Raw genomic sequence first — 24,423 nt, forward strand, 5'->3', positions numbered from 1 at the left:
GTGTCTATAACTAGATAGGCAAGCGTGGGACCAGACATAGGCAGTTCCACTCAGCTGGACAACAGAGAGATGGTCAACAGTGTCGAAATCTGCAGAAAGGTTAAGAATGTGGAGGGATAGTACACCATGGTTGCAGTCGCATAGGATGTTATTTGTGACTTCGATTATGACCCTTTTAGTGCTGTGGCATGGAAAGGGAGGTTGGACATGGGGTGCTAGTTTGCCAAGACAGAGGGGGGGAGGGTTTTGAGCAGGGGATGTACCGGAGGAGAGGGAACCGTTCACAGTATCCGTTAGCACGAGTGCCAGGAAGGGAAATTGGGTGGTCAGCAGTTTAATGGGAACAGGGTTTAGAAATCAGGAAGTGGGTGTCTCATGGAGAGATTTGAAAACAAGTATGATAAATTTTGAAATCGAGGCATTGCTTAACCAGGAGCCAATGTATGTCAGCGAACACAGGGGTAACGGGTGAACGGGACTTGGTGAGAGTTAGGACACGGGCAGCAGAGTTTTGGATGACCTCAAGTTTACGTAGGGTAGAAAGTAGGAGGCCAGCCAGAGTGCGCTGGAATAGTCAATCCTTGAGGTAACAAAGGCATGAATGAGGGTGTCAGCAGATGAGCTGTGGCAGGGGTGGAGATGGGCAATATTATGGAGATAGAAATAGTCGGTTTTAGTTATGTGTTGTCGGAAGTTAATTTCAGGATCAAATAGGACACCAAAGTTGGGAACAGTCTGGTTCAGCCTCAGACAGATGGTACGGAGAGAGATGGAGTCGGTGACTAGGGAACAGAGTTTGTGGCGGGGACCGAAAACAATGGCTTCGGTCTTCCCAATAGTTAATTGGAGAAAATTTCTGATCATCCAGTAATGGATATTGGACAAGCAGTCTGACAATTTAGAGACCGTGGAGAGATCAAGAGAAGTGGAAGAGAGGTAGAGCTGGGTGTCGTCAGTGTACATGTGGAAACTGATGCCGTTTTCAGATGATCTCGCCATGGGGCAGCATACAGATAGGAGACGGTCAAGGATAAATCCTTGGGGACGCCAGAGCTAACGATGTGGGAACAGGAGGAGGAGCCATTGCAGGTGATTCTCTGGCTACGATTAGATAGATAAGAATGGAACCAGGCGCAAGTGCAGCCCCACCCAGCTGGACCATGATGGAGAGGCGTTGGAAAAGGATGGAGCGGTCAACTGTGTCAAAGGCTGAAGACAATTCAAGAAAGAAGAGAAGGGATAGATCACCCTCGTCACAGTCACAAGGATGTAATTTGTGACTTTGATGAGGGCTGTCTTGGTACTGTGGCGGGGTGGAAACCGGACAGGAGGGATTCAAACATGGAGATGGGCACGGATTGGGGAGGCGACAACCCGTTCAAGGACTTTGAAGAAAGGGAGGTTGGTGAAAAAAATGGGAGGGGTCAAGGTTGTATTTTTGAGAAGAGGGTTGATGACGGCAGATTTGAAGGAGAGGGGAACAGTCCCTGAAGAGAGAGAACTGTTAACAATGTCAGCTAACATGGGAGCCAGAAAAGGAAGTTGGGTGGACAGCAGTTTAGTGGGAATAGGGTCATGGAGCAGGAAGTGGGTCTCATGGATAAGATGAGCATGGAGCGGTTATGAAGGGAGATTGGAGAGAAACTGGAGAAAGTTGAGAGTTGAGGGCTAGAGAAGGAAGGAACATTAGAGGAAGTTTGGCCCGGTGAGCTTGGAAAAAGGATGGGGCAGAGGCAGCTGATCAGATAGTCTCAATTTAGTGACAAAGAAATCTATGAGCTCCTCAAACTTGTTGTTGGAGGAGAGTGTGGAGGAGACAGGGGTTTAAGAACATGAAGGATGAAAGAAAGACGACTTGGATTTATATAGAGCCTTTCACAACCACCTCCAAGCGCTTAACAGCCAATGAAGTACTTTTGGAGTGTAGTTGCTGTTGTAATGCAGGAAACGCGCCAGCCAATTTACACACAAGCTCCCACAAACAGCAATGTGATAATGACTAGATAATCTATTTTTGTGTTACGTTGATTGAGGGATAAATATTGGCCAGGACACCGGGGATAACGCCTCTGCTCTTCTTCGAAATAGTGCCATGGGATCTTTTACGTCTGTTTGAGAGCGCAGATGGGGCCTCGATTTAACGTCTCATCCAAAAGATGGCATCACTGACACTGAAGCACTCCCTCAGCTCTGCACTGGAGTGTCAACTTAGATTTTGTGTGCTCAAGTGCCAGGAGTGGGACTTAAACCCACAACTTTCTGACACTGTTGACAGCTGATGAGCATACAAGCTGAACTTTTTTGTTCCGGTGTTCCAATCTGGCTGGATGCTAATTCAAGAGTGTCACCAGATCAAAGAATTTCCAGTAACGGCTTGGTAAAATCATACTGCCAGATGCAAACTTCAAGTCTTCAAAAGGTGTATGGAGGTGCAATAAGCAGACCATAACACAAACCTAAATATAACTACGTTACACTATATAGCTGTTGCATTAGACTATTTTTAAAACACCCTTATTTTTTTTCATTTGGATCATAAATTTAATTAAATATTGCTTCACTTTATTAAAATAGCATGCTAAAACTCAATTCCTTTTAGTCCAAGCAACGGCCACAGCCCCATGACTCAATTTAATCTAAAAACTGATGGTACTTTTAAGTGCATAGTAATAAAGCACATTCTGCACTAAGAATATTTCATCATAAGATATCTAATTTTCAACTGTATTCATTTTAAGTGTTCAACCAAATTAGCCCTGTGCTCAATTGGTCATAGTCCTCAAGCACTGTTGCAGAATGGACAAACTTTTCCTTTCTACTGGGAAGCGGGCGGGGGGGGGGGGGGGGGGGGGGAGAGCGGTGGTGGGGGGGGGGGGGCGAAGAGAGAGAGAGAGAGAGCGTGAGAGAGAGCGCGAGAGAGAGAGAAAGCGAGGGGGGGGGTAGGAAAGAGGAACTGTGGGGGGGGGGTGGGGAGGAGGGGAAGAGAAGAGGAAGGAAGAGGTGGAGAAACTTGGAAGGGGGAAGAGGGAGAAGAGAGAAGAGAAACTGGGGAGGGATGTACTTTGGCTGGGGAAGGCATGCATTTCGACTGGGGTAAGACACTTTGGCTGGCCCTTGCGGTCTTCTGGGGAGCTCTGACCTCTGTCACTTCTGGAAGTCAAAGTGGATCGAGTTACAATTTGCAAAGTCAGTGAGACCTTGGGATGGGCGGTTCCAGTTACACATTGCTGTGAAACTTCAGGGTGTGGCTTATCCTCCAAGGGGACCAATCAGAAACAAAGGGTGGAGCATAGCAGCCTTTTTGGCAGTACAAATAAATGCGTCCTTAAATCTTAGAGAAATATAGAAACATAGAAAATAGGTGCAGGAGCAGGCCATTCAGCCCTTCTAGCCTGCACCGCCATTCAATGAGTTCATGGCTGAACATGAAACTTCAGTACCCCATTCCTGCTTTCTCGCCATACCCCTTGATCCCCCGAGTAGTAAGGACTTCATCTAACTCCCTTTTGAATATATTTAGTGAATTGGCCTCAACTACTTTCTGTGGTAGAGAATTCCACAGCTTCACCACTCTCTGGGTGAAGAAGTTTCTCCTCATCTCGGTCCTAAATGGCTTACCCCTTATCCTCAGACTGTGACCCCTGGTTCTGGACTTCCCCAACATTGGGAACATTCTTCCTGCATCTAACCTGTCTAAACCCGTCAGAATTTTAAACGTTTCTATGAGGTCCCCTCTCAATCTTCTGAACTCCAGTGAATACATGCTACAATAAAAGTTAATTCTTCAACCAAACTGAAGAATTTTGCTTCATTTTCTGTGTCTTTCAAAATCAAGTATAAAATTCAATTATATTTCATTGATATTACATATTACAGAGCTGCACCAATTGAAGGAAATTCATAACATAACCCGATTCCTGGTATGAGTGAACTTACCCAGTTTATACTGCAGGTTGATGTAGCAACACTTACAACTTTTCCCCCTTTTCATTCATTCATGGGAATTTTTTTTTTAAATTCATTCAGCCCCTCGAGCCTGCTCTGCCATTCAGTTAGATCATGGCATGATGTGTACCTCAGCTCCATTTTCCTGCCTTTGTTCTGATGCCCTTACCTAACAAAAATCTCGGTCTTGAAGGCTTCAATTGTCCCAGCATCCACGGCCTTTTGGGGGAGCGGGGGGGGGGGGGGGGTGAGGGAGTTCCAGATTTCTACTGCGCTGTGTGTGAAGAAGTGCTTCCTGAATGGCCTGGTCATATTTTGAGATTATGTCCCCTTGTTCTGGATTCCCCCACCAAAGTAAATAAAATTGCAGCCTCGCTGCAATGCTCCATCTTACCCTCAACAATCTCCCCGCTGGAGTGGAGTTAATCCACAAGACAAGCGGGAAATTGTGCAACCTCCGATGCCTCCAGTCCAGAGCCAAGGTTGCTCCAACCTCTATCATTGAATTACAATATGCAGATGACGCTTGCATTTGTGCACAGAGTCCAAACTCCAAACAATCGTTGACACCCTCGCTGAAGCATACGAGAGTCTGGGCCTCACATTAAACATCAGTAAGACAAAGGTCCTCTACCAGCCTGCCCCCGCCCACAGTTCTGCTCCCCAGTCATCAAGATCCATGATGAGACTTTGGACAATGTGGACTACATCCCATACCTTGGGAGCCCATCAGCAGCAAGAGCAGACATCAATGACAAAGTGTGCCAGTGCAGCCTTCGGCCACCTGAGGAAGAGTGTTTGAAGACCAGGATCTCAAACCTGACACCAAGCTCATGGTCTACAGAGCAGTAGTGATAGCCGCCCTTCGATATGCTTCGGAGACATTGACCATATACAGTAGGCACCTTAAAGCACTGGAGAAGTACCACCAACGCTGCCTCCACAAAAAAATCCTTCATTGGCAGGACAGACACACCAATGTCAGTGTTCTCTCTCAGGCCAATATCGCCAATATCAAGGCATTGACCACGCTCGATCAGCACCAGTGGACGGGCCACGTTGTCCGCATGCCCGATGCTAGACTCCCGAAACAAGCACTCTACTCCGAACTAAGTCAAAGCAGGCGAGCCCCAGGAGAGCAGTGAAAATACTTCAAGGACTCCCTCAAAGCCTCCGTGAAAAGTGCAACATTCCCAACGACTCTTAGGAATCCCTGGCCAAAGTGCAGGAGGAGCATCTGAGAAGGCACCGAACACTTCGCTGGGAAGCGAAGCACAAAAAGCGGAGCCTACGACAAATCAAGCACCCCACCCACCCATCTCTCCAACCACCGTCTGCTCCACCTGTGACAGAGACTGTAGATCCCACATTGGTCTCATCCATCACTTTAGAACTCATTTTAGTGTGGAAGCAAGTCATCCTGGACTCTGGTGGACTGCCTAAGAAGAATAGGTTCTCTGCATCTACCCGATCGGGTCCTTTCGTCATTCTGAGCATCTTGATTAGATCACCCCTGAATCTTCTAGGCTTGGGGGAATACAAACCAGGTTTATACGGCCTGTCCTCAGTTTAACCCTTTAAGCTGTTGAATAATTTTGTATGAATCATTTTAATGTAGAAAAGCAAAGTACTTCGCAGAGGTGTAATCAAAGAAAAGGACTGAGCCAAAGAAGAAGGGGTGACCAAAAGCTTCTTAAAAAGAGATCGCATTTAAGAAGGGTCTTAGAGGAGGAGGGGGATGGAATGATGGACGGTTTTAGGGAGGGAATTCTAGAGCATGAGGCCCAGACAGCTGAAGTCATGGCTGCCAATGGAAAGGAAGCCAGAATCAGAGGAAAGTAGAGTTCAACAAGTTGCATTTATACAGCTGCTTTAACATAGTAAAATGTCCCAAGACGCTTTCACAGGAGCGATTATTAGTTGCCGTTTGTTTCTGCTGATGTTATTAACCCTTCAACTAGACTGGAATTTAATATTTTGATATTTCAAATAACAGTGTGTCGTTATTTGATATCTCGAAGATAAGAGACGACTAATTGATGGCCTGTTACTGACTCTTCCATTTTTGGTCGGGGCGGAGGGGTGGAGGAGCGGAGAGAGATCGGGGCCCAGGAGAGGCGAGGATTCGGGGCAACATGGGCCAGCCCACACTGCGATCTATGGATAGATCAGTGCAGCAGAGCTTGGTCTCCAGTCATCTTGGTTAACCCTGCCAATGGATCAAGACCTAGCTCTTGTCAAGTCCGTGTGGTGGCTGGTGTGCAACGGCCACCCCACATTAAAAGAATCAACGCACAGGCACCTTCCACCCTTCAATATGTAGTTCAGGACCTAGAATGTCAGATTCCTCATTGAAACACCCGTGAACTCATCCTTTTTTAGTGTGGAAGCGGGTCATCCTCGATACGAGGGACTGCCTAATACTATACTACATCCAAAACCACAAAAGTAAGAGTTGCATTCTGTGTATTAACCCTCCCACATGTTAGAATAAAGTTTACACAAGTCAGCAAAGTAGACATATTCATTCTGGGCCTGAGCTCTCAGTTTGCCCATAGCCGGAATGAAATAAGAGCCTTTGGGGCTAGCAGCATTTTGCCTCCAGAGACAATAATCATCTACGGTTCATCTCTTCCTCTGCAGACATCTTTGTTATACTGAGCTGCTGTTTCTGGGGTCTTGACAATATGAATAGGGTATTTAATGTGATCTCAAACGTCAGATCCTTTATACTCATTTCATCACAGATAAATATTGTTTTACTTACATTTTCAACATCCTGGTGCAAATGAGTTTCCAGGACTTCAAAGGTACAATTATGCAGTGAAAGCTGCTGATCATCATCTTCCAAACTATCTGCATGCTGCAAAGTTTCTGAAAGGGCTGTTTTACTAACTTCAGTGTTGTGACTATTCTCTTCAGTGAGATCTCCTCTAGAATTTGAAAAAAGAAAATCAGAGAAACTGCAATCCAGTTCAGAGAAAATACACAAATATTTCTGGGAACATTTTTAAAATTAGGCACTCAATTTCTTTTCACAAACTGCAAAGTACCACTACAATGTTGGAGATCTTAATACTATTACACCAGTGTAATGACTAAGACATTTTAATTTGATTTTTATTCCTGTTTCCTGCAAACGGTGAGACAAGATCAAAAACAGCGAGAATTGTATTATTAGGGTGAGAAATGGCAGAAAGCCAAGAATTGTGTTATATTCCTAGACTGACTAACGAAACCTCACAGGATTTGTTGATGAATACATCACTAAACATTTAATATTTTCTATTATTGCTCATAAATGTTGCTCTGCAAAAATCAAATAGTTTCATTTAAAAGCTGAAGTAGAAAAAAAAGACACCATTTACCACTATACAAATCAAAGAGTGAAATTGTGATGTTAAGTTAAATTACACACTCTCGACAGCGGGGACAGCAAGGGAGAAAGAGGGAGAGAATGAGGGGGAAGGCGAGAAAAAGAAAGACTTGCATTTATATAGCGTCTTTCTCGACCATCGGACGTCTCAAAGCGCTTTACAGCCAACGAAGTAATTTTGGAGTGTAGTCACTGTTGTAATGTAGAAAAGTGATGGGGAAAGACAGCAAAGACAGAAGCAAGAGGGGGAAAACTATAGGGGAAACAAGGGTGGAAAAAGGTCAATGGAGAAAAAGAAGTGTGTGGAAAACAAAGGTTTACCAGTGGAACTCCTGCAGAGTCGGTTAGAGGAAAAGAAAGTATTAAATGCTTATTTTAATTTCTCAGCAATGCCACAGAAGATCAACAGGTATTGAAAACAGCTTTGGAAATCAGGTTTTAAATTTATTTTGAAAGGGATAAAGCTTGAAAGTTATCGAGCTTTTGTTTAGTGAACAGATATAGATATTTAACTACAAAGGCTGGGCCTCCTTATTACTTATGCCTCTGAAGTACCTCGAGATAGCTTTCTATGTTAATGGCACTATATAAATAAAAGTTGCTGCAAAATATTAAAACACAAAAATATTTTATGCTTTAGCAATATTTTAGGTATTTTTCAAATGGAGAAAACTGACCTATTGATCTGAATTGTAATATAATCTACAATAATTTAGATAATTTGTGCAACAAAAATTCAATTATGCAATAAATCAAATTAAGCAGCATGAACACAAAATGGTAATTTAGCACTGAAAAATATTCAAATCAAATATTTTATATCAATCAGATCATTCTAATTTAGCAACTTCAAAATCAAGAGTAAACTCCCACTTCCTCAGTCAGCCCCATCTCCAAGGTGACCAACAGGATAGCCATATTTCAGGGTTTGGAACCAAAGACAAGTAAAAGCTTGGTCACAAGCACAGAAATCACCAAGGGGAAAAGAAGAAGGGAAAAACATTAAAAATATAGAATAAATAATTTCTGAAAACTGTACTGTCAAGAAATGTTACACCTGTACTGACAAAATAAAATAGCAAGTCACTTCTACGAAATATTGTACGCATAGATTTTTTTTTAAAGTTTAAAGATACCTAAAAGCTGACAAGATTTTTGGTTCATAGGGGAACCAAACCAATGCAAGAACATCAATTTGTAACACAGGTTATTGAATCATAGCAATTGTGTCAGACTTTTGAGTTTTTCACTAACTGGTCTTTCCAGCTTGTACATCTTAGTACAATATAAATCTGGTTAAGCACACTGCCTTTTATTAAAAAAAACACCTGCTCCTTGACGAAACAAAATTGCAGAAATACAAAGTCGTAAAACAATTATTTTTCTTGGAAGGCATTTCAAATTAAAGATGAACAAATGATAGTCATAGAATATTCCTCCTGACAAATGGCTCAGCAAGTAAACTGTGTGAGCAGCTGAATTATACCAATCAGAATATTCACAGGTTTAATCACTGCACATGCTGATTTCAATTAGGGTGGCAATGGGAACATTTAAATTGGCGCCAACATTCCTGGATTAGGGAGGGGGAATATCAGCCGATTTTGATCCTGATCAAAGGAAAGGGAGGCAGGGTAGCGTTGCTGGTTAAAGAGGAGATTAACACAATAGTAAGGAAGGACATTAAGCTTGGATGATGTGGAATCTGTACGAGTAAAGCTGCGGAAACCAAAGGGCAGAAAAAGCGAGCGGGAGTTATGTACAGACCATCACAGTAGTAGTGAGGTTGGGATGGCATCAAACAGGAAATGAGCGATGTGTGCAATAAAGGTACAGCAGTTATCATGGGTGTGTTTAATCTGCATACAGATTGGGCTAACCAAACTGGTAACAATACAGTGGAGGAGGATTTCCTGGAGTGTATTAGGGATGGCTTTCTAGATCAATATGTTGAGGAACCAACTGGAGAGCTGGCCATCCTAGGCTGGGTATTGTGTAATGAGAGGGGATTAATGAGCAATCTTGTCATGAGAGGCCCCTTGGGGAAGAGTGACCAGAACATGGTAGAATTCTTTATTAAGATGGAGAGTGACACAGTTAATTCAGAGACTAGGGTCCCGAACTTAAAGAAAGGTATATATGAGGCATGAATTGGCTAGGATAAACTGGTGAATGATACTTAAAGGGTTGACGGTGGATAGGCAATGGCAGACATATAAAGATCACATGGATGAACTTCAACAAATGTACATCCCTGTCTGGTATAAAAAATAAAACGGGGAAAGTTACTCAACCGTGGCTAACAAGGGAAAAATTAGGGATAGTGTTAAATCCAAGGAAGAGGCAGATAAAATTGGCCAGAAAAAGCAGCAAACCTGAGGACTGGGAGAAATTTAGAATTCAGCAAAGGAGGACAAAGGGTTTAATTAGGAGGGGGAAAATAGAGTATGAGAGAAAGCTTGCTGGGAACATAAAAACTGACTGCAAAAACTTCTACAGATATGTGAAGAGAAAAAGATTAGTGAAGACAAATATAGGTCCCTTGCAGTCAGAATCAGGTGAATTTATGATGGGGAACAAAGAAATGGCAGACCAATTGAACAAATACTTCGGTTCTGTCTTCACTAAGGAAGACACAAATAACCTTACGGAAATACTAGGGGACCGAGGGTCTAGCGAGAAGGAGGAACTGAAGGAAATCCTTATTAGTCAGAAAATTAGTTAGGGAAATTGATGGGATTGAAGGCCGATAAATCCCCAGGGCCTGATGGGCCGCTTTCTTAAGTTCTCTGGGATACAGTCTTAGAAATAGTGGATGCATTGGCGGTCATTTTCCAACATTCTATAGACTCTCGATCAGTTCCTATGGATTGGAGGGTACCTAATGTAAGCCCACTTTTTTAAAAAAGGAGGGAGAGAAAAAACAGGGAATTAAAGACTGGATAGCCTGACATCGGTAGTGGGGAAAATGTTGGAATCAATTATTACAGATGTAATAGCAGCACATTTGGAAAGCAGCGACAGAATCGGTCCAAGTCAGCATGGATCGATGAAAGGGAAATCATGCTTGACAAATCTTCTGGAATTTTTTTTGAGGAAGTAACTAGTAGAGTGGACAAGGGAGAACCAGTGGATGTGGTGTATTTGGACTTTCAAAAGGCTTTTGACAAGGTCCCACACAAGAGATTAGTGTGCAAAATTAAAGCACATGGTATTGGGGGTAATGTATTGACGTGGATAGAGAACTGGTTGGCTGACAGGAAGCAAAGAGTAGGAATAAACCGGTCCTTTTCAGAATGGCAAGCAGTGACTAGTGGGGTACCACAAGGTTCAGTGCTGGGACCCCAGCTATTTACAGTATACATTAATGATTTAGATGAAGGAATTTAATGTAATATCTTCAAGTTTGCAGATGTCACTAAGCTGGGTGGTAGTGAGAGCTGTGAGGAGGATGCTAAGAGGCTGCAGGGTGACTTGGACAGGTTAGGTGAGTGGGCAAATGCATGTCAGTGTAATATAGATAAATGTGAGGGTATCCACTTTGGTGACAAAAACAGGAAGGCAGATTATTATCTGAATGGTGACAGATTAGGAAAAGGGGAGGTGCAAAGAGACCTGGGTGTCATGGTACATCAGTCATTTGAAAGTTGGCATGCAGCTACAGCAGGCAGTGAAGGCAGCAAATGGCATGTTGGCTTTCATAGCAAGAGGATTTGAGTATAGGAGCAGGGAGGTCTTACTGCAGTTGTACAGGGTCTTGGTGGGGCCACACCTTGAATATTGTGTACAGTTTTGGTCTCCTAATCTGAGGAAGGACGTTCTTGCTATTGAGAGTGTGCAGCGAACGTTCACCAGACTGATTTCCGGGATGGAAGGACTGACTTATGAAGAAAGACTAGATCGACTAGGCTTATATTCCTTATATTCACTGGAATTTAGAAGAATGAGGAGATCTCATAGAAACATATAAAATTCTGGCTGGATTGGACAGGTTAGATGCAGGAAGAATGTTCCCGATTTTGGGGGAAGTCCAGAACCAGGGGTCACAGACTAAGGATAAGGGATAAGCCATTTAGGACCAAGATGAGGAGAAACTTCTTCACTCAGAATTGTGAACCTGTGGAATTCTCTACCACAAAGTTGTTAAGGCCAGTTCATTAGATCTATTCAAAAAGGGAGTTAGATGTAGCCCTTATGGCTAAAGGGATCAAGGGGTATGGAGAGAAGGCAGGAATGGGGTACTGAAGTTGCATGATCATATTGAATGGTGGTGCAGGCTCAAAGAGCCGAATGGCCTACTCCGGCACCTATTTTCTATTTTTCTATGTATGTTTCAAGGAAGGAGAAGAAAAAAAAGACAAGAAAAATCATTCTTGCTACAATTGTGGATGCTTAAATTACATGCAACTAACTACATAAGTCCAAATAGTTAAAGTGTGATGAAAATGATCAGTACGTACTCTGCAGATAAAGTCACTTGGTTGATAGGGGAGCCATGAGCACTGCAACAGAAAAATACATGTACATTTAGTCTCAATTGCACTTTTACAAAGGATAGTCTGGAAACAGTGCAAGAGTGCTGGTAACACATGAGTTGCAATTTATGAAGACAAATTACATCCTATTCTAACAGAACATAAAGATTTAATCCTATAATAGGAGACCAAAAACAATCATAAAATTAGATACCAATTGGCATCAGAACAGTTATTAAGCAATATGTAATAACAAGGTTATTTTGGAACAACAAAACAAATGAACAAACTTGCATTTATATAGCCTCAGGACATCCCAAAGTCTTTTAGAGCCAAGGAAGTTTTTTTTTTTGAAGTGTTGGGTTATAATGTAGCTTGGCTTGGAGTGGTGCAGAAGGGAGGGATTCAAATTCCTTGGACATTGGAACCGGTCCTGGGGGAGGTGGACCAGTACAAACCGGACAGTCTGCACATGGGCAGGTCCGTAACCAATGTCCAAGGGGGAGTGTTTGCTAGTGCTGTTGGGGAGGAGTTAAACTAAATATAGCAGGGGGATGGGAACCTATGCAGGGAGACAGAGGGAAGTAGAATGGGGGCAGATGCAAAAGATAGAAAGATGAAAAGTAAAAATGGAAGGCAGAGAAACTCAAGGCTAAAAGCAAAAAGGACCACATTACACCAAAATTCTAAGAGGGCAAAGTGTGTTAGAAAGACAAGCCTGAAGGCTCTGTGCCTCAATGCAAGGAGTATTCGGAATAAGTGGACGAATTAACTGCACAGATAGCAGTTAACAGGTATGATGTAATTGGCATCACGGAGACATGGCTCCAGGGTGACCAAGGCTGGGAACTCAACATCCAGGTAGGATAGACAGAAAGGAAAAGGAGGTGGGGTAGCGTTGCTGGTTAAAGAGGAAATTAATGCAATAGTAAGAAAGGACATTAGCTTGGATATAAAAGAATCGGTATGGGTGGAGCTACGGAATACCAAGGGGCAGAAAACGCTATGAGACCACCAAACAGTAGTAGTGAGGTTGGGGATAGCATCAAACAAGAAATGAGAGATGCATGCAATAAAAGGTACAGCAGTTATCATGGGTGACTTTAATCTACATATTGATCGGGCTAGCCAAACTGGTAGCAATGCGGTGGAGGAGGATTTCCTGGAGTGGATTAGGGATGGTTTTCTAGACCAATATGTCGAGGAACCAACTAGGGAGCTGGCCATCCTAGACTGGGTGATGTGTAATGAGAAAGGACTAATTAGCAATCTTGTTGTGCGAGGCCCCTTGGGGAAGAGTGACCATAATATGGTAGAATTCTTTATTAAGATGGCGAGTGACACAGTTAATTGAGAGACTAGGGTCCTGAACTTAAGGAAAGGTAACTTCAAATGGTTTGAGGCGTGAATTGGCTAGAATAGACTGGCAAATGATACTTAAAGGGTTGACGGTGGATAGGCAATGGCAAACATTTAAAGATCACATGGATGAACTTCAGCAATTGTACATCCCTGTCTGGAGTAAAAATAAAACTGGAAAGGTGGCTCAACCGTGGCTAACAAGGGAAATTAAGAATAGTGTTAAATCCAAGAGGCATATAACTTGGCCAGAAAAGGCAACAAACCAGAGGACTGGGAGAAATTTAGAACTCAGCAGAGGAGGATACAAAGGGTTTAATTAAGAGGGGGAAAATAGAGTTCGAGAAGAAGCTTGCCGGGAGCATAAAAACTGACTGTAAAAGCTTCTATAGATATGTGAAGAGAAAAAAGATTAGTGAAGACAAACGTAGGTCGCCTGCAGTCTGATTCAGGTGAATTTATAATGGGGAACAAAGAAATGGCAGACCAATTGAACAAATACTTTGGTCCTGTCTTCACGAAAGACGACACAAATAACCTTCCGGAAGTACTAGGGGACCGAGGGTCTAGTGAGAAGGAGGAACTGAAGGATATCCTTATCAGGTGGGAAATTGTGTTCAGGAAATTGATGGGATTGAAGGCCGATAAATCCCCGGGGCCTGATAGTCTGCATCCCAGAGTACTTAAGGAAGTGACGCTAAAAATAGTGGATACATTGGTGATCATTTTCCAACAGTCTATCGACTCTGGATCAGTTCCTATGGACTGGAGGGTAGCTAATGTAACACCACTTTTTAAAAAAGGGAGGGAAAAGAGAAAGCGGATAATTACCGACTGGCTAGCCTGACATTAGTGGGGAAAATGTTGGAATCAATTGAAGATGAAACAGCAGCGCATTTGGAAAGCAGTGAGAGGATCGGTCCAAGTCAGCATGGATTTATGAAGGGGAAATCATGCTGGACAAATCTTCTGGAATTTTTTGAGGATGTAACGAGCAGAGTGGACAAGGGAGAACGAGTGGATGTGGTGTATTTGGAGTTTCAAAAGGCTTTTGACAAGGTCCCACACAAGAGATTGGTGTGCAAAATCAAAGCACAGGGTATTGGGGGTAATATACTGACGTGGATAGGGAGCTCTTTGACAGACAGGAAGCAAAGAGTCAGGATAAACGGGTCCTTTTCAGAATTGCAGGCAGTGACTAGTGGAGTGCCACAGGGCTCAGTGCTGGGACTCCAGCTCGTTACAATATACATCAAATGATTTGGATGAAGGAATTGAGTGTAATATCTCCAAGTTTGCAGATGACACTAAACTGGGTAGCAGTGTGAGCTGTGAGGGGGACACTAGGAGGCTGCAGGGTGACTTGGACAGGTTAGGTGAGTGGGAAAATGCTTGGCAGATGCAGTATAATATGGATAAATGTGAGGTTATCCACTTTGGGGGCAAAAACACGAAGACAGATTATCTGAATGGCAGCAGATTAGGAAAAGGGGAGGTGCAACGAGACTTGGGTGTCATGGTTCATCAGTCATTGAAAGTTGGCATACAGGTACAGCAGGCGGTGAAGGAGGCAAATTTTATGTGGCCTTCATAGCGAGGGGATTCGAATATAGGAACAGGGAGGTCTTACTGCAGTTGTACAGGACCTTGGTGAGGCCTCACCTGGAATATTGTGTTCAGTTATGGTCTCCTAATCTGAGGAAGGACGTTCTTGCTATTGAGGGAGTGCAGCGAAGATTCACCAGACTGATTCCCGGGATAGCAGGACTGACGTATGAGGAGAGACTGGATCGACTGGGCCTTTATACACTGGAGTTGAGAAGGATGAGAGGGGATCTCAGAAACATATAAGATTCTGACGGGATGAGACAGGTTAGATGTGGGTAGAATGTTCCTGATGTAGGAGAAGTCCAGAACCAGGGGACACCGTCTTAAGATAAGTGGTAGGCCATTTAGGACTGAGATGAGGAGAAACTTCTTCACTCAGAGTTGTTAACCTGTGGAATTCCCTGCCGCAGAGAGTTGTTGATGCCAGTTCATTGAATATATTCAAGAGGGAATTAGATATGGCCCTTACAGCTAAGGGGATTATGGGGTATGGAGAGAAAGCAGGAAATATTGAGGGAATGATCAGCCATGATCTTATTAAATGGTGGTGCAGGCTCGAAGGGCTGAATGGCCTACTCCTGCACCTATTTTCTGTGTTTCTTTGTTTCCATGAAACACAGCAGCCAATATGAAGGCAGCAAGTTCCCAGCAACCGCAATGAAACAAGTAACCAGATGATCTGTTTTAGGTGTCAGTTGAGGAATAAATGTTGACCAGTAGAATCTCCCTATTCAATTTTGAATAGTGCTATAGGATCTTTTACGTCTACCTAAGGGGGCAGACAGGACTTTGTTTTAAAGTCTCATCCGATGTTCCTGCACTCCCTAACTCTCTCAATACTGCACTGAAGTACAAGCCTAGATTATGTGCTCAAGTCTCTGAAATGGGGCTCGAATCCACAACCTCCTGATTCAGTGGTGAGAGTGCTACCACTGAGCCAAGGTCTTATTTAAAAAGGTTCCAAATTGTTAAGAGTTTACTGCATTTAAATGTTTTTTATATGTTCTAAGTGACAGCCAGAAAGTTAAAAATTACTGTTAAAGTAAGTCATAAATACAAACAAGAGTTTACTAATAATGTACAGGATCTTCCCACATTATGCCTTAATATGCAAATTGAAGGAGCATACTAGAAAATTATTAAATCAGCCATAATTCCACAGTATTTAAGGATACAGACATATTTAAAAGGTCACCACCATGGAAAATGTGTCTGGAAAACTCTCCCTCATTTGCAGAAGGAAAAAAATACATTTATTTTTTTCATGCCGACATAGTCACAACTTGTGCAATCTGTAAATATTGCCATTTTAAAAACAAATGTGTCAAAAACACATTGACTGCTTTAATGAACTCAAAAATTCTGGTAGTGGCCAAGTCTCATCTGGCTATGAACTTTGGATTTACACCCCTTGTAACAAGGCCACTGGAAGCAGGTAAAATACAGATGACCAGTCATTCAAGTGACTACTGATCAGACACTGCCCTGGATAGGTCATCCCATGTAAGTCTTTTCTATCTGGAAGACCCAGAATGCTGACAAGTTTGTTTTTGGGCGACAGTATATCCTCTTGGAGAACAAATACACTGGCCCGGAATTTGCGATCAGCGGCGAAGCAAAGGCATTCAATGCCAGCCCCAAAGAAAGCTGCTAGTTACAACTTCAAGACAAGGTAGATGCTGGGAGGATATTTGCCCCTGGATGGGGAGTCTCGAATTATAAGTCACAGTCTCAAAGTAAGGGGTCGGCCATTTAGGACTGAGATGAAGAGAGATTTCTTGACTCAAAGGATTGTGAATCTTTGGAATTCTCTACCCCAAAGAGCTGTGGTTGCTCAGTCATTGAATATATGCAACACGGAGATCAATAGATTTTTGGATATTAAGGGAATCAAGGGATATGGGGATAGTGCGGGAAAACGGAGTTGAATTCAGCCATGATCTTACTGAATGGTGGAGCAAGCTCGATTCTTGCTCCTATTTATTATGTTTTTTTATTTTCGTTCATGGGATGTGGGTGTCACTGGCAAGGCCAGCATTTATTACCCATCCCTAATTGCCCTGGAGAAAGTGATGGTGAGCCGCCTTCTTGAACAGCTGTAGTCCGTGTGGTGAAGGTCCTCCCACAATGCTGTTCGGGAGGGAGTTCCAGAATTTTGACCCAGCGACGAAGAAGGAATGGCGATACACTTCCAAGTCAGGATGGTGTGTGATTTGGAGGGGGTGGTGTTCCCATGCGCTTGCTGCCCTTGTCCTTCCACGTGGTAGAGGTCGCGGGTTTGGGAAGTGCTGCCAAAGAAGCCTTTGCGAGTTGCTGCAGCACATCTTGTAGAGGATACACATTACAGCCACGGTATGCCAGCAAATGTTTAAGGTGGTGGATGGGGTGTCAATCAAGTGAGCTATTTTGTCCTGGATGGTGTCGAGCTTCTTGAGTGTTGTTGGAGCTGTACTCATCCAGGCAAGTGGAGAGTATCCCATCACACTCCTGACTTGTAGATGGTGGAAAAGCTTTGGGGAGTCAGGAGGTGAGACACTCGCCACAGAACACCTAGCCTCTGACCTGCTCTTGTTGCCACAGTAGTTATGTGGCTGGTCCAGTTAAGTTTCAGGTCAATGGCCACCCCCAGGATGTTCATGGAGGAGTATTCTGCGATGGTAATGCTGTTCAATGTCAAGGGGCAATGGTTAGACTCATTTGTTGGAGATAGTCATTGCCTGGCACTTAAGTGGCAAATAACGTTCGCGCCACACATCAGCCCAAGAAGTCATCCTCGACTCTGAGGGACTGCCCAAGGTGATCAGCCCAAGCCTGAATGTCGTCCAGGTCTGGTTGCATACAGACATGGACTGCTTCATTATCACTTCTGCAAGAGCTTTAGACACAACTCATTGTGGCAGATTTCCTTCTAACCAAGGAATTAATTGAAGATCCCTTTGGGAGACATCTGCAGCTTTAACTGGAGAAGCTTTGAGGGAGATCCTCCAATATCAAGGGTTCCAAAGCAATTAAAAACGTTGCGTAAAAATCTAATTAACATGGGTACGATAGCATTGTGGTTATGTTACAGGACTAGTAATCCAGAGGTCTGGACTAATCCGGAGAGAAGAATTCAAATTGCACGACGGCAGCTGAGGGAATTTAAATTCAGTTAATTAAATAAATCTGGAATTAAAAAGCTAGCATCAGTAACGCTGATCATAAAACTACCGGGATGTTGGAAAAACCAAACTGGTTCACGAATGTCCTTTAGGGAAGGAAATCTGCCATCCTTACCTGGTTTGTCCTATATGTGACTCCAGATCCACAGCAATGTGGTTGACTCTGAAATGGCCTAGCAAGCCAGTCAGTTGCAACAAACCACTACAACAAAGTCAGCACTGTGGGAGTACCTTCGTCACATGGACTGCAGCTGTTCAAGAAGACAGTTCACCACCACCAAGGGCAATTAGAGATGGGCAATAAATGCCAGCCTTGTCTACAACCAGTCAATGAGTAAATAAAAATATTTCAGTTTCACATTATAAGATAGTAATATCTCAAGGATGATCCCTGTGAAAGGAAAACACATTTGAAGAATTTGAAGCATGTCAAGAGGACTTTCAGGATCACAAAAATGACTGTTTAAAAGACGTCTTTTTTATAAAACGACAATTTTTCTTCTAATGTGAGCCTTTGATCTATTTTAATCCATCAGTCCATTGCAGAGAAAGAATGGCCAACAGTCAAAGCAAAATGATGATTAGTTTCTGCCTAAAGATTGTCACGCAAGGGCAAAATTGAGAGTGGGGAAATAAAAGTGTGAGGGTATTATTAAATCAGCTTGAAGAAAAAAAAAAACATAAACCTGCTCTTATTCTAGAGTTTTTCCAAGTTGCATTGTTTAAATATATTTAGTTACTTAACATGCTTAACTTTAAACAGCAAATCTTTTGTAAGAAACCTATTTAAACCATGTAACATGCAAAACTTCTAATTTATCTAACACTACTAACTTCCAGTTAAACAGCACTACAATCCGTAGAAGAACTTTAGATTTGGAGGATTATCAATTTCAGAAGAAAATTCTTCCAAAGTTGAAGTTCTTTGAAATATGCTACATCTAAACGATCGCAACAGAATTAAAGTTCAATCACTCCTTTGAATAAAGCAACTTTAAGAGCTGGAGACAATAGTTTGCACGTTAACTAAAATAGAAACATACTAAAACAGATTATGTGTTTTACTTTAGAACTAGAGAGTCTAGTTGAAAAGTTGGAATATCAGTATTTCAGTTGAGAACTACTTTCCCTTTTCCCTCCAATCAATAGTGAATGAGGGACTCAAGTACCTACACTCTAGGATTGCAGCATAGTTGAAACATTTTGTTCCCAAAAGTTCCAACACAATTAAATCTTGAAGCAAACCAGATAATCATTATTTTAGGAAATAAAGAAACTAGATTTAATGTCGGTGTAATTTCTATGCCAGACTCTTATGCTAGCATAGACATCAGCGACAATATGCTGATGAGTGTAGGCAGCATGATATCAAAGGTAGTGGATTACACAGAAGTGAGGGATTTGGCAGAGGGAGGAGGAATGTAAAAGACTCAAGAAGTCATGGACATTAGTGAAATGGCTAGACAAGTGGCCAATGCAAGTTAATGTGGAGAAGTGCAAGATGATGCGTATTGTCATTGATACGGTTACCAAAAATATCCTGGCTGTCCAGAGATCTCCCACAACCTTCAACGGAAAAAAACAGATGCACAAAACTATTCTACAACTAGTTTGATAATTGAAAGTGATAAAACGTTAATGATACTAAATAACTTTTAGTACTTAATTAGGAAAAGCTCTTTACAAAAGGAGACAAGATTATTTAAAAGGTCTCCAAATTTCATCCAGAAGCTGCTCTGCTACCAGCTGTAGCTCCACCTACTCCTATTCCCACCCTTAATCAGCAAGCAGCTCTATAGGGACCAATGTTGATCAGCTTCCATATCCTGAAAACCGACTGGAAAATGTCCAAGCTTCAAACTTCACTAATACCCAGATGTTGCTGGGTACATTCTTCTCACCCCATAACACACCCACATTTACCACCTTTAAATGTTTCTAGTGGTATTCCATTCTGTGAAATGAAGGGCAAATACTTGGGTCATCAATAAACATTAGTTACTTAGAAGGGTTTTACAACTGAATGAATAATCTGTACATAATGCTGATAAACATGGTAATGTTCATTATGGAAACTGAAGTAAGATACATCTTAGTAACACTGACTATATTCAGGAATCACAGTTTCACCTTGAATTGGTATCAATAATGTGTCTAATCAAATAACCCTCTAATCTACAGCCATTGTGTGAAATCCTTGCAAAACATTTGTAAAAATACCTGAAAGAAATATTGACTGAGTTCATATCATGCTTATTAAGCTATATTAATACATTTCCCGGAACCTATACTTCAGTCTTTACAGAAGCAAACACCGAAAATATACCAAATATTTTATAAGCAAAATGTCCTGGCCTAATTACCAAGTACAGAGATAGCATATTATACATTTTAAAAATGTAACTAATATGTAAACCACATGAATAGATTAAAGATACTGTATCTTGAGCAGTATAAAAATTTGAGAATTTGAAAGACATTTTGATTTGTGCCATTTCAGATGCACATACTGTACTTAAAATTCTCGATGTTAAGAGAAATAAGTATGCCAATTCTAAAACGGAGGCGATGAAAAGCACAAAACATGTTGTCAATCTGTATATTCAAATGATAAACAGTTAATATATTACCTTGCTGACAAAACAATATTCTCAGGTTCAGTTATATTCTTAGTTATCATCAAGTGCTCAGTATTCATCATCAACAACATCCTCTCAGATTCTTCAGGAAGTACATCAGTTTGTTCTATTTTATCGCCTTCTTCACATGATTCAGTAACCTGAAATCAGAAGCATTTCAACATTAGTATCATGGGCAAAACAAAGCCTATATAAAACATACAACAGTGACATCCAGAACCTGTTCTTTTGCTGAAACGAAAAATTGATACGGTTACCAAAAATATCCTGCCTGTCCAGAGATCTCCCACAACCTTCAACGGAAGAAAACAGATAACACAAAACTATTTTACAACTAGTTTGATAATTGAAAACAATAAAACGTTAAATGAACAGTAGGCTTGATGTTTGAGACCCCAGGCAGATCATGGAATGACCTCACATTAAAGTCTCATACATGTCAACCAAGAAAACAAACCACTTCGGAAAAACTATATAGAGGTCAAAAAGCTGACAACTCAAGAACGATGCCAATTATAAGCCTATGATATATGGATCTAGTACTGTAGTTACACATGGTTTGTAAAAAAAAAAAACACTACAGGAATAACCACAGTATTGGAAGGAAAAAATAAGTACATGCAAAACTGATACAAGTATTAAAAGAACAAGAGAGAGGTGGTAAATTCCGAGTGGGGTTCAGCATAGCCTCTCCACCCCTACTAAATTTTATTACAATAACATTTGTAGACTGATAATATAATAAAAATATGCCATACGGTGCTAACAACAGAAGCGGAGAGGTGGAGCGGAGCATCAGTACACAAATGAAAGTTGACCCTGTGTTTGCAAATGTTGCTGAGGGACATCATGTAGATAGAGAGGAGGAGAGAGTGGAGATCACATCCTTGAGAAACCCCAAGAAACAGTTCTTATATCTCAAATATGTCCCTCATATTTGTGGCTTCTCAGACGTGCAATCATCCTGGTGAATTTATGGTGCATGTTCGGTTACCTTAATGCCCTTTCTAGAATGGGGTCCAAAACTACACAGTACTTCAGCTCTGGCTCAATAACTGTCTTGAACAATTTTAGAACCTTTGCTCTTGTACTCTAGACCTTTATTTATAAAAGTCAAAATGCTGTTAGCTTTAATGGCGCACTTTGTATCTCTACTCCTCCACATCTTTCAGCTTTTATACATTGAATGTATCCTCAACTCCTTGTTTTTCCTCCAAATATGCATCACCTTGCACTTCTCCACATTAAATTGCATTGGCCACTTGTCTATCCATTCCACTAATGCATCCATGACTTCGAGTCTTTTACATTCCTCCTCCCTGTATGTCAAATCCCTCACTTCTGTGTAATCCATGCCTTAGATATCATGCTGCCTACACTCATCAGCATATTGTCGCTGAGCTGCGGACATCAATCGCGCATGCAGAGCCAGCTTATCAATATGACAAGGACAAAGGTGGACCACCTGCCTTGCTGGCAGTGGCTATTCGGTAGGTTCTTGAAGGTGAAGGGGAGGGGGGAGAAAGCAGAGGGAGGAGGGAGGGAGGGAAGCTCCACATAATGGGAAGAGGCTGCATTAGGAACGAAAAGACTGAATTGGAGCAGGCCCAATGCCTGCTCCGCTCAATGCCATCCAATTTCACTGATAGACCCCTCAGTAACCATTTCAAGGGGCCAAATGCCCGTTTCAGAAAGCCGCCCAGGACACCTGAATATTGTCCACGGCCAGTATGGCGTCGGATGTATTTCAGGTGACCTTGGGGCGCAGGATCTAGCTCCGTGAAATTGGTCCGGTTGCCCCTATTTTCCACCCAGTAAACAGGCAAAGTGAAGACCAATTCTACCCCCGACAGTGGACTAACTGATCTGATTATCTCATTTATCCCTTCTTGAACCAGTGCCTTCTGGGGAGGATAAAACAGCAGCATACCAAGTTTACATAAAGTTTTCATTAGAAATGGAGTCGTAAGAATTGGCAATAGAAAAGGTTAACAGGAAATGCATGCAGACAACTTTCAGCAGTACTTGCAATATTGCTGCTGCATAAGTTTCTCTTTCATTTTTAAAAAGTTACTTAGTTCACAACTTATTTTTAAATACAACCATTCTGAAGAAAAAAAGCTTGCATTTATATAGTGACTTTTATAACCGCACGATGTCCCAAATTCTTCACAACCAATTGAACCAGTTGAACAAATACTTTGGTTCTGTCTTCATGAAGGAAGTACTAGGGGACCGAGGGTCTAATGAAAAGGAGGAACTGAAGGATATCCTTATTAGGCAGGAAATTGAGTTAGGGAAATTGATGGGATTGAAGGCCGATAAATCTCCGGGGCGTGATAGGCTGCATCCCAGAGTACTTAAGGAAGTGGCCCTAGAAATAGTGGATACATTGGTGATCATTTTCCAACAGTCTATCGACTCTGGATCAGTTCCTATGGACTGGAGGGTAGCTAATGTAACACCACTTTTTAAAAAAGGAGGGAGAGAAAACGGGTAATTATAGACCGGTAAGCCTGACATCAGTAGTGGGGAAAATGTTGGAATCAATGATTAAAGATGAAATAACAGTGCATTTGGAAAGCAGTGACAGGATCGGTCCAAGTCAACATGGATTTATGAAAGGGAATTCTTCTGGAATTTTTTTGAGGATGTAATCTAGTAGAGTGGACAAGGGAGAACAAGTGAATGTGGTGTATTTGGACTTTCAAAAGGCTTTTGATAAGGTCCCACACAAGAGATTAGTGTACAAAATTAAAGCACATGGTATTGGGGGCAATGTACTGACGTGGATAGAGAACTGGTTGGCAGACAGGGAGCAGAGAGTCGGGATAAACGGGTCCTTTTCAGAATGGCAGGCAGTGACTAGTGGGGTGCTGCAGGGCTTAGTGCTGGGACCCCAGCTATTTACAATTTACACTAATGATTTAGATGAAGGAATTGAGTGTAATATCTCCAAGTTTGCAGATGACACTAAACTGGGTGGCGGTGTGAGCTGTGAGGAGGATGCCAAGAGGCTGCAGTGTGACTTAGACAGGTTAGGTGAGTGGGCGAATGCATGGCAGATGCAGTATAATGTGGATAAATGTGAGGTTATTCACTTTAGGGACAAAAACACGAAGGCAGAATCTTATCTGAATGGTGGCAGATTAGGAAAAGGGGAGGTGCAACGAAACCTGGGTGTCATGGTACATCAGTCATTGAAAGTTGGCATGCAGGTGAAGGCGGCAAATGGTATGTTGGCCTTCATAGCTAGGGGTTTTGAGTATAGGAGCAGGGAGGTCTTACTGCAGTTGTACAGGGCCTTGGTGAGGCCTCACCTGGAATATTGTGTTCAGTTTTGGTCTCCTAATCAGAGGAAGGACTTTCTTACTATTGAGGGAGTGCAGCGAAGGTTCACCAGACTGATTCCCGGGATGGCTGGACTGGCATATGAGAAGAGACTGGATCGACTGGAGTTTAGATGGATGAGAGGGGATCTCGTAGAAACATAAAATCCTGACGGGACTGGACAGGTTAGATGCAGGAAGAATGTTCCCGATGTTGGGAAAGTCCAGAACCAGGGGACACAGTCTAAGGATAAGGGGTATGCCATTTAGGACTGAGATGAGGAGAAACTTCTTCACTCAGAGTTGTTAACCTGTGGAATTCCCTACCACAGAGAGTTGTTGATGCCAGTTCGTTGGATATATTCAAGGCGGCGTTAGATGTGGCCCTTACGGGTAAAGGGATCAAGGGGTATGGAGAGAAAGCAGGAACGGGGTACTGAGGTGAATGATCAGCCATGATCTTACTGAATGGTGGTGCAGGCTCAAAGGGCTGAATGGCCTACTCCTGCATCTATTTTCTATGTTTCTATA

The 24,423-nt window shown here is 42.3% G+C and overlaps 1 protein-coding gene across 7 annotated transcripts in view; it reads right to left on the reverse strand.

Moving 5' to 3' along the window:
• The window catches only part of fam13b (family with sequence similarity 13 member B), a 207,305-nt gene that overhangs the window by 127,346 nt on the left and 55,536 nt on the right, over positions 1 to 24,423 (reverse strand). For 6 of the 7 annotated variants that reach the window (XM_070878278.1, XM_070878276.1, XM_070878277.1 and 3 more), the window contains exons 6-8: positions 20,555 to 20,703; positions 11,782 to 11,823; positions 6,713 to 6,878 (exon numbers count right to left, since the gene is read on the reverse strand). In XM_070878278.1, coding sequence (XP_070734379.1) covers positions 6,713 to 6,878; positions 11,782 to 11,823; positions 20,555 to 20,703 — 357 coding nt within the window. The remainder of the gene's footprint in view (positions 1 to 6,712; positions 6,879 to 11,781; positions 11,824 to 20,554; positions 20,704 to 24,423) is intronic. The other variant, XM_070878273.1, reaches the window with a different exon arrangement.

This window comes from Pristiophorus japonicus, chromosome 4, assembly GCF_044704955.1.
Source record: "Pristiophorus japonicus isolate sPriJap1 chromosome 4, sPriJap1.hap1, whole genome shotgun sequence".
Taxonomy (NCBI): Eukaryota; Metazoa; Chordata; class Chondrichthyes; family Pristiophoridae; genus Pristiophorus; species Pristiophorus japonicus.